At 49.1% G+C, this 10,703-nt stretch overlaps 1 protein-coding gene across 1 annotated transcript; it reads right to left on the bottom strand.

Moving 5' to 3' along the window:
* Positions 1–291: 291 nt before the first annotated feature.
* Positions 292–7,209, bottom strand: LZTS1 (leucine zipper tumor suppressor 1). Its single transcript, XM_066639581.1, has 3 exons — positions 6,865–7,209; positions 4,035–4,862; positions 292–963 (listed from the first exon to the last, which is right to left on the bottom strand). The coding sequence occupies exons 1-3, from the start codon at positions 7,207–7,209 to the stop codon at positions 292–294; spliced, it is 1,845 nt and encodes a 614-aa protein (XP_066495678.1).
* Between the last annotated feature and the right edge of the window lie 3,494 nt (positions 7,210–10,703).

Here is a 10,703-nt window from a genome sequence, read left to right as displayed (position 1 = left end):
TCTCCGATCTACCTTAAATTCTACCTTGACTGGGCGGTTCACAGGTTAAGCCCACCCTCCCCCCTTTCTCCACGTGACATAGCAGAAGCGGGTTGCCCTTCTGGTGAGATTCAGGAGCATGACAGATATGGGACAGTGTCATGGCAGGACAACCACGGCAGGTCCAGTCGGGCCAGGCTAGGACCTCCACCGAAACACAGGCGATTCAGCTGACTGTACACAATCCCCACCCTCCCCAGTTGAAAGAGAAGAGACCCATTCCTTCATGGTAGGTGGGCAGCACGTCACCTTTCAGATCTCAGTGGCGATGATGTCCTCGTAAGGGACATCGGTACCGTGGAGGTCAAGGTCCAGGGGCTCTTTGCCGTCCTCTCCTGCGCTCAGCTGCTGGAGCATCTTCTCCAGATTCTGGTTCCGTTTGTACATGTGCAGGTAGCTTTGCTGCAGCTGCTTCTGGTACTGGATCACCTTCTCCTTCTCCTGCTTCCAAGTCTGCCGTTCCTGCTGAAAGCCGGCTGTCATCTGCTCGTTGCTATCTCGCTCTCCCTGAAGCTCCATCTTCAACCGCTCGACTTCCCTCCACAGGGCTTGCATGTCTTCTGTCACGCTACCCTCCAGGCCCATCGAGGAGGCTCCACCACACTTCCTCTCCTCCCGGAGGATGGTCAAATCTGTCCTAAGCTCGGCAATCTCCTCCTCCAGGAGGTTCACTTTCTCCCTCAGCAGCTCTGACTCATTCTTCTTGCGCTGCAGCTCGTTCTCGCAGACCTCCAGCTCGGTGACCTTGTTGCGAAGTGAATCCTCCAGATCTTGGATCTTCATCTCCAGCAGTTCCATCTTGGCCCGGATGTCCTTCAGCTGAGCCTTCAGGTTCAGGACTTCGTTGGTCTTGCTGTTGAGCTCTGTCTGGGATTCCTTCAGTTGCTGCTTCAGGAGAGAAATCTCGCCGGACTTCTGGCACACCTATATGAACACACATGACATGACACAAGAGTCAGGGCGCCATCTCAGACCTGGCCTGCCTGAGGCCCAAACACCACAGTGCAAGTGAGTCTGGCATTTACAAACACACATGAAAATGGATCTCAGGAGTTTGACCACACTCAGCACTCAGCATGTTACAAGGGGGAGGAGGGGTAGAACATACAGGTTGGACCTTGGAATCCACCAGGGATCCGTTCTAGACTCCCCATGAATCTGGCATCCACGGATTTGATTCATGGTGGGAGGGCCCTCAGAGGACCTCCGGACATGACCAAAAATGCCTTCTGGTTGTGTCTGGAGGTGTTCTGAGTCCCGGAGAGGCCTCCATGGGCTGAGACGGACTGCCTCAGAAAGTCAATTCCAGTTTCACGAGTAAATAGGAAGTGGCTTTCCCCCAGTATCCACGGCATCCGCAGTGAGTCAAATCCGGATCCATGAACCCTGGGGTTACACTGTACAATTTTCTGTTTATTCTTATTTAGAATATTATATACTGCTTTGTGACAGAAAGTTTTCAACTCTCTTATGGAATGAGAAACTGCATGTCTGTCTCGGGGGAATCGCTACTGAAAGGACACAGAAGAGACACTGGCAAGAGAGTTGCTATGCTGGGATGAAGAGGGACAGTTGCTCTCCCCCTGCTGAATACAAGAGGATCACCACTTTAGAAGGTGCCTCTTTGCCCAGTTAGCAGGAGTATCTATGAGAAATTACCCACTTGGTCATTTTGCTGCATTGGAGTGGGCTTGATCTGGATCAAGATCCTGGTGTGGGATGAGGTTTTATTTTCTTTGATCCCACCAGGGTCCTGATCTGGATCAGGTTTCCTGTGGTTGCTATATGGCCCAGGAGGAAAGTCCTCACAGTTGCCTCCATGGTTTCAGTTGTCAGTGAAAACTATCTTCCAAGGCAAACAGCAGCCATTAGCAGGAGGTGATCTAGACCGGGACTGTGGCAAGGGCAAAGACTTAGCATTCCCCCCATGCCGCAGTCCCAATCTGGATCAGGTCTGCTGCAGCATCTGTTTTTGTCTTGTTTTGTATGCAGAGCATCCCTGGCATCTCCAAGGGCATCTCCGGGGGCCTGGGAGAGACCTCATATGAAATTTTGAAGAGCTGCCACCAGTCAGTGTGTACACCTACTGAGCTAGATGGACCAATGGCCTGACTCAGCATGAGAGCTTCTTATTTAAAAACTAAAACCCAACAATAAGAGCATGTCTGCTGCAAACATGCTCAACACCACGTATAGTTTGGCCCTGAAACCTTGGACAACTCTTGCCTGTCAGAGTATACCAGTATGACTCAGTTAGAAGCAACATCAGCGTCCAAGTTAGCATCTCAGAGAGAGAGAGAGAGAGCGAGAGAGAGAGAGAATGAATCCAATTCAAGATTAGAATTTCAACACCGCTGTGCAGAGGCTCCCAAAGTTCTTTTCATTTTGTTTTTTCACTCCGGGAACATTAGCTGAACAGCAAGCCACCCACCAGATTCAGTAAAATTAGAGCAAGGTCAACCAACAAGCAAGAAAAAGAAGAATTTATAAAAAAGATCAAATTGAATTGAACACTCTACCAACAGGTTCAGCCGGTATGGAAGGAGGAGGAAGAGAGCCTGTAGAAATAGCTGCCTCAACAGATCTACTTAAACACGGAGAAATGGAGCCTGTTCCACAGCCCAATCTGTTGTGTTGGTATATAAGCCAAGTTGTGCAGTTGCAAAATTTATTTGTTTATTCTATTTTTACTCTGCCTTTCTCCCCGAAGGGCACCCAAGGTGGCTAACAAGCAATTAAAATACATCAAAGATGACATACAGACTAAAACATAATTAAAAATATTGCTCGAGTCTTCAAGGCACGGATTAAAACACATTGGAGGATCTAGTCCCAACGCTTCACTTTCAACCGTAGAAAGCTTCTTCAGGGGGTTACAAAGAGTTGTAGAGCGCAATCCTAACCAAATTTCCAGCACTGGCATAGCTGTGCCAGTGGGGCATGTGCTGCATCCTGCAATTGGGGGGCAGTCATGGAGGCCTCCTCAAGGTTAGGCAATGTTTGTTCCTTTACCTTGGAGTTGCATTGCCCTTATGTTGGTGCTAGAAAGTGGGTTAGGATTGCGCCCTTAGACTCATTCAGTCACAAAAACCTTAGAGTGTTTATAAAATACAGAAACTATAACATGCACATAAAACAATAAAATACACATATAAAATACACATTGTGTTGTGTCCGCAAGTCAAGGCTTTAAACCAGCTATTTTCAACCACGGTGCTGTGGCACACTGGTGTGCCGTGAATGGTCTCCGGGTGTGCCGTGGGAATTTGGGAGAGGGTTATCTGTTAGTATTGGTTATTTATTAGTAGGGCCAATGGGGGATGTGAGCCTTCACCAGCAGTGTGGTGTGCCTTGTCAGTTGTTAGAAAAACCAATGGTGTGTCTTGACCATTTTAGTGGCTTCCCGATGTGCCATGAAGTGAAAAAAGTTGAAAATCATTGCTTAAACTGTATGTTTCTTACCCTGTTTTCTAAGAGCACAGCAGGACAGTGGACACTGTATACAACATCTCCCTCTTATCCCTAACACAGTGGTACCCTTAAGAAGTGACCTAAGTGGGAACCCATAGTGCTATTAGGACAGTACTTCCGGGTTTCACTGCCACTGCCCACATATAAGTAAAAAGCCCCTTATTTATTTACATGTGTTCAGCGGTGGCAGCAGCTAAACCCAACAGCACTACAGGTTCCCAATTGGGTCACCACCCTCCTTAAGGGGGTAAGGTCCCAAAAGAAGGTTGGGAACACCTGCCCTGGGGGTTACGACCCTAACAGCACCATCCTATGCATGTCTCCTCAGAAGTAAGTTCCTGGCTTATCTGCAGGAAAGTGTGCATAGGATTGCGGCATTAGCCACTGCACAACACCAGCTCTCAACTTGTGGGCACAACACAACTTTTGCAAGTGCGTAACTTGGCTTCTACACAAACACAACCAATCGGCCCCTTTATATTGCGACACAAGTGGTCCGTGATCCAGACAGAGATGAGGCTCACCTCCCATTGGGTCTCCTCCAGGGCTGGGGCAAAGGTGGTCTTCTCTTTCTCATAGGACCTCAGCTTGGATTCCAGCAAGTCCTGCTCCTTCATCAGGTTGGCCAGTTCCTCCCGGAGCAGCTTCTTCTCCTGCTGCAGCTGAAACACCTGAAGTTGCAGCAGCTGCTGCGCCCTCTGACTCTTCTGTGTGGTCTGCTTGAGCTTGTTGCTGCATTTCTGCTTGAGCCCTTCCATCTCCTCCCGGCAGCGCCTCTGCTTCTCCTCGTAGTTTTGGCAGGAGGTGATCTCCTTCTCCTCGAAACTGCAGTGTAGCTCCTGCAGCTCACCTTCCCGCTCGAGCAGCTTCTGCTCCAGCTCCTGAATGGCCGACTCCTCCGTGGAAAGCGGCGAGCGGATGCAGGAGTTCTTTTCCACAGCGTGGGGGTGAGCGGGGGCGGCTTTGCCAGGGTTGAGGATCTTGGTGCCCCCATCAGAGAAGGACAGGGCCTTCAGGCTCATCATGTTGCTGTCCTGCAAGATGGCACACTGGGTGATGTTGTGGGCAGAGCCCCCAAATCGGCTGATAGGCCCTGTGGAAGTCACAAGAGGGTCCAACTGGTAGCTGCTGGTGGTGCTGTGGGTGGGGAGGCTAGACATGGAGTTCCTTCCAGAGTCGGACAGCCCTCCAGAGCACAACGCAGGCTTTGGCTCCACATCCTTGGCTTTGTCCTGGGACTGGGGCTGCTGGGGGGCATGACTGCTGTGTTCTGGAGATGAGTGGAGAACAGTATTTGAGCGAGGGAGCACTGGCTTGAAAGCGGTGGGCCTGGTTGAGCTCTTGTCTGTGGTCTGGGAAGAAGGAGAAAGCAAATGGTTAGTGTTGGCAGAGACCTTCAACCAACTGGTCCTGTCTAAGGCTGCAGTTCTACATACCAGTGATTTTCAATGTGTTCCCCAGACACACTAACCTCCATGGTCTCCTCTATGGTCTTCACCTCTGGTGATGTCACTTCTGACTTCTGGGAGACTCTTCTGGGTTCTGTGGCTCTGTTTCTAGGGCAACTGTCTATAGTAATGAATTGTCTGCCCCCTTCCTCTGCCAGCTCTAAGGAGGAAGGAGCCAGCAGAGGAAATGGGACAATTGGTTACCACGTACATTTGCCCTTACAAAGCCATAGAACCTGGAAGAGTTTTTCAGCAATTTTCAATTGCTGTGCGCCAAACATCCACGGCACACCCACAGTCCTTTTGCAATATACTGCAGGGCACCAGTTGAAAATGTCTGCTATATATACTTAACCTGGAAACAAGCTCCATTGAATGCAGTGAGTCTTACCTCTAAGTAAACAAGTACAAGATTGCACTGCAACTCACGTTAGTCTCGAACTCATGTCACATCGCCTGTTTATAACAGGGAGTCAAACCATTAAAAAATTGTATTCAGTTCATTTTCAAGTTCATTGGCATTTCTGTTTATTCAGTGCCGTTCTGGATCAGAAACTAACTTTCAGAAGGGGCTCAAGAACCACTATGGCCCCTTTGAACTGGCCTTGAACTGGTTTTGATCCATTTAATGGAGAATAATTTCAAAACACTTTTGTTTGCAAGGGAACACTGTGAAATCGACAGAACAAAATTCACTGTAATTATTTAACTTCAAAGAATTATTTTAAAAACAGTTTATTTCCCTTTTTTTTAAAAAAAAAGAACGTTTAAATAAACTAAGTACGTACAGTAGGATTTTTATAAAAACCCAGGAAAATAACACATTATTCGTACAACTGAAAGTTAAGTACCTGATGACTGAGCCCTTTCTTTTGCACTGGTTACCGTTTTGTATTAGGGGTCTGGGTCAGGTTCAAGGCAACCACAAGATTTTTGTTATGGGTTCAGTTCAGGGTCCCTGAAACAAACTCAGTGAACTGCTTTTGGAGTTTGGATTAAGGTTCTGTTTGACAGCCCCAGCCAGGAACCATGGATCATATATGTCAAGACATATGGCAAGGGGCCACACTTAAAGAACTCAAGAGTCCACAAGTGGACAAGGCTGGTCTTTCCATGAGGTCAACTGAGATGGTCGCCTAAGCAGCAGCTTGGCAAGAGATGCCTGCTCTCCACCTCTTCGGCTCTTCCCACTCCCTGAGTTCAAAAAGGAACACGGAGCAGACAAGGAAGTGTCTCCAATGCCATATTCCACCACTCTCCTTTCCTCATAATTCCTCTCTTCAAATCCAGGGATCGAGATAAGGAAAACTGATGGATTGCGGTGGTGATGGCATGTTGTGTTGTGTAAGGGAAGCCGCATTTGGCAGGCCAACTCCAGAGCAAGAAGGCACTGGACTGGACCTAAAAGCATGATCTCAGTGCAGTGTCGTAGCTATGCAGAGGGGACGGCAACAGTGTGCTAAGTACTGCAGGTGAAGCAACACTCTGCATAAGTGGCCCCTCCCACCCACCATCAGAGCGATGGCCTGCATGCCCAGAATGCCATCACTGCCCAGAATGGCTTGGACAGTGAGTGGGAGGGCCACTTATATGGTGCATTGCGATGCCTGTAGTACTTATCATGCAGCCCCCCCCATAGCTACGCCACTGTCTCAGTGGTGGAACTGGGAGAATTTGCACAAACCATTGAGCACCCAACACCCAACAACTAGGGAACCTAAAAAGTAATGAAGACGAATAAAACTGGTCTTCTCAGAACCCTTAGAGACCCCAGGACTCCAGAGAGAGAGAGAGAGAGTCACCAAGAATCTCCACTCCATTCCCACAACTTGGTTCTGCCAAGGCAACCCCCCACACCACTGCACAACTGAGTCCTTATGCTCTGACCAAGTTCCACCCCACTCACTAGTTCCAGCTGGCTGGGAAGGGGCTTCGGTTTTGGCGGTGTTGGGGTGCCATAATCAACACTGCTGGTCCCAGCTTGGCCCCTGAGCTCCCCACTGGAGAGGGGCGTGTAGTCCGACCGGTGAGCCTTCTGGTTGACCTTGATGTAGAAAAAGTCCTCGTTTTTGTTGCCCTTGGAGCCGGCCTTGTTGTGGGTCACTTCCTGAGAGAAGCCAAACTTCAGCAAGCCGTCCGAGTACCTGTTCAGCTTCTTCAGGTGGGACGACTTGCGCAGCTTGTACTGGGAGGCCCGGCAGTGCTTGCTGTGAAAACTGTGCCCAGAGATGAGGCTACTGACGCTTCCCATGTTGCTGGAGGGAGGACAAGCGGAGAGGAGAGAGAGCCCTGGACCTGTCCTGGAGGGGGGCGTCCTGACTGCCGGGAGGGAAGGCTGGTGTTGTGATCATAGCAGAAACCTCGCTGTGCCACAGAGCGACAAACCTGAAGGACGGGAGAGAAAGGCATGAGGATGGATGCAAAGAGCAAGAGTTTCTTATTATTAGTATTACTTCTTCTTCAACACACTGCCCTTTCTCCAAGGAGCTCAGGGTGGCACACACAGTTCCCCCCTCCTTTTGTCCTCACAACAACCCTGTGAGGTAGGTGAGGCTGAAAGAGAGTGACTGGTCCAAGGTCACCCACAAAGCTTCATGACTGAGTGGGGATTTGAACCTGGGTCTTCCAGGTCTAAGTTCAACTCCCACACCACCCTGGTTCTACATCCACAACCTCCCCTAATCCTGCTCCCATTTTAAGAAATATTTAGCCAAATCACAGCTTCTTTCCCACCCACCCCCCCACCTTCAGCCTTCTAAAAACAGCAGCAAAGCTGGATGGCATAAACTGCAGGGGTTCTGGGTCCCCCTCTGCCCCCCCTCCACTTGTAATTTGAACACTGCACTATTGCCACTGAAACCACAGAGTATGGGGAAAGTCCCATACTTTGGCAGCAACTGTTAACCTGTACATGCCTGATCTCGGAAGCTAAGCAGGGTCAGGCCTGGTTAGTACTTGGATGGGAGACCGCCTGGGAATACCGGGTGCTGTAGGCTTAGACCATAGTCTTTCGAGACTGAAGGTTGCCAACCAACCAATTGGGGAAAGTCCTCATGAGCATTCACACCCCAATGGGAGAGCAGCATTCCTTAATCAGGAATAGCCTTTAAGCACAGGAGCGAAGATAAGTTGCAGCCTGCACCTCTCCATCCCTGAACAGTGCTCTTCAAGCGCGTTATATCTTTATTGCAAAATAAGCCCCTTTCTCTGCTGCCCCTGTCATTTTCAGCACATTCGAAGCTGTTTCACATGGATGTTGCCATACTTAATTGTGGCAAACGTCTGCGCTGAAATTCTCAAAGGCAAGTCGTATTATATAAGGGCAATATGTAATTATCATTATTACAGTGCGGAGGTGGTCAGAGAACAGCATCCCGTTCCCTTTTGCTTGGGGAGATTTTTTTTTCCTTTCTCTCTGGTCTCTCCTCACAGGCCTCTAAGTTCAACTGGAGATCAGTGCAGGTAAATTGGTAATCTAGTCCTCTCTGGCTCTCTCCTACCCTCCTCCTCAGTTTTTAAAACAAAACCATTCTGAGCCAAGCAGCTGACGAACTCCCCGTGGGAGTGAGAACGAAGACTGCAGAGAGAGTCGGAGGAAAAGGATGGCGGTGACTGATAGAGCCATGCAACATTCAGATGCTGCTTGCCAGTTTCTCACCATGACCTCCCATAATCAGCATCTACAGTCAGGCCTAGCCTCTGTAGTTCTCTCTAGTACAAGTGTTCTTCAACCTTGGGGTTATGGGGTAGCAGCAACTTACAAGAATGAAGACCACTGTTCTAGAGCACCACCAGGTAGAGTCAACTGATGCATCCCGTCAGGAAACAGGACAGTGGGTCTCAGACCTGCTCAGGTTCTTAGCAAGTGGGCTAAAACAGCTTTCATTAGTGCCAGGCTTCAGGGTAACATTTTCTGCTCTCTCTAATAAGAATATTTGGTTACAGTGAACAGTGCTGGGAGGGCATTATGAGGTTGCAGAGTGGGTGGTGATAGGGGTGGGGTGGGCAGTTAGGGTCCTGGGAGAGGGTGCGGGATCAATAGTGGAGTCCAGTCTCCAGTCCAGTCCAGAAGCACCCAGTCTCATACTTGATTGATTGATTGGGGACATGGCACAAAAAACAATGGAGACCACTAGTGCTTTTATCTGAGATGGAAGCCCAAATCTGGTGGTGGAGCCCTTGAAATGCTGGAGGACCTGAGAGTTCCACATCACAGTATATGCATATATAGGTTGAGTATCCCTTAGAGGCCAATCCTATGCTCTGGCCGCACCACCACAACGCCGAAACAGCCATACCTGTATCCTGAGGGGCCAGAGAAGTGGCTGGAAGTCTCCTTGGGGTAAGAGAACATCAGTTCCCTTACCCTGTGTAGAGCCCCAATGGCCCCAATCAATCTACTCAGAGCTATGCCAGTGATTTATATGGTGTAGAACCAAGAAAGCCATGCTGGGCTCGGGAGGGGGAATATGATTTGGTGGCAGCTTCTGCCACTGGCCCTGCACCCCTCCTGGGCCTAAACCATCCTCCAGTTGGCCATGCCCCTGCCCAGTTTCGCCCCCTCCCACCTTTCCCGCACCTGAAACACCTTCCTGCCACTTGGTGGGCAACTGCAGTCCTCCATGTGCTTCACTCTGTGCTGCCTGCTGCTCACCAGCTGGTTTCCTCTGCTGGTTCAGGCTAAGTAGCGACTGCACTGCACTATGGCTAGGTGTGCCAAAAATGCCTGCCTGCTTCCTCACTGGGTTCTGCTGAGCATGTGAAAAATGCAAACAAAAAAATGTCCTGATGGCTTCCTCTGCTGGGTGAGTAGCAGAACTATGCTGGCCAGGCACAGGAAAAGGTGTTTTTTAAAATAAAATAAAAAGTCACAGCCCCCACAAATGTCTGGATTTCAGATGACAGGATAAGGGGCAATCAACCTGTACTGGGGAGCACATAACAGTATGTCTTTATTAATTACTATTAATTGGACATGTCATTATTGTACAAGGCCTCTGCCCTATGGGGCTCACAATCTATTCTAAACATCGATACAGGGATGACAACAGAGGAATGGGAGGGTGGGGGCAGGGGAAAACTGGGGAAGCATGTGTAATTGTTTCACAGTCCACTCCAATGCGCACTTACCTGGAGTAAGCGCCACTGAACACAGTGGGACCTACTTCTGACTTAAACCTGCACAAGATTGCACTGTCTGTTACACTCACTTTATAGCACAATACCTGTTTACTCAGAAGTAAACCCCATTTGGTTAAAGGGGGGTTGCGACATCTCTGCTACCAACAGGAGGAAATAAAATACATTCATACTTGGACACCACAGTAAACCTTTGATTTCACAAACCTTGGTTTAACTCACTCCAGAAACAAGGGACATTTTCTGCTCTGTTAGAAACAAGTCATGTATGTGCTGTGCATCTCCATTGAATTCAATATATTAGGATTTAATGGACTTTCAGCATTAGTGGACTCCCTCCCCATTACTCCCCATTACCCGTGGAGTTATTAAGGGAGTTCATTCCCTTCCCCACCAGCCTTTTCCAGTATTGCAGTCAAAGCCATCTCACTGACAGGTCTCAGTCGAGCCTGATTTGTAAGGGTTAAATATGATTAAATTAAAATAGGATTCAGCTTGTCCTGCCTTCTTATCTCTGTCAACTGGGAAGCTGCATGAGCCTTTTGCTCCAGCTGCCAGGAGGGGAGCTGGGCCATGCATTACAGGAGGGGAGTCATTCTAATGTAA

This window comes from Tiliqua scincoides, chromosome 11 (assembly GCF_035046505.1).
Source record: "Tiliqua scincoides isolate rTilSci1 chromosome 11, rTilSci1.hap2, whole genome shotgun sequence".
In the NCBI taxonomy this organism is placed as follows: Eukaryota; Metazoa; Chordata; class Lepidosauria; order Squamata; family Scincidae; genus Tiliqua; species Tiliqua scincoides.
This window is presented reverse-complemented; position numbering and strand designations above follow the sequence as displayed.

Excerpts from the sequence above, each read along its gene's own strand:
- LZTS1 (XM_066639581.1), bottom strand. The coding sequence starts at position 7,209 with ATGGGAAGCGTCAGTAGCCTCATCTCTGGGCACAGTTTTCACAGCAAG. Across the intron at positions 4,863-6,864 it reads TTCCCAGCCAGCTGGAACTA|ACCACAGACAAGAGCTCAAC; the intron begins GTGAGTGGGGTG and ends CCTTCTTCCCAG. Across the intron at positions 964-4,034 it reads TGGAGGAGACCCAATGGGAG|GTGTGCCAGAAGTCCGGCGA; the intron begins GTGAGCCTCATC and ends GTGTTCATATAG.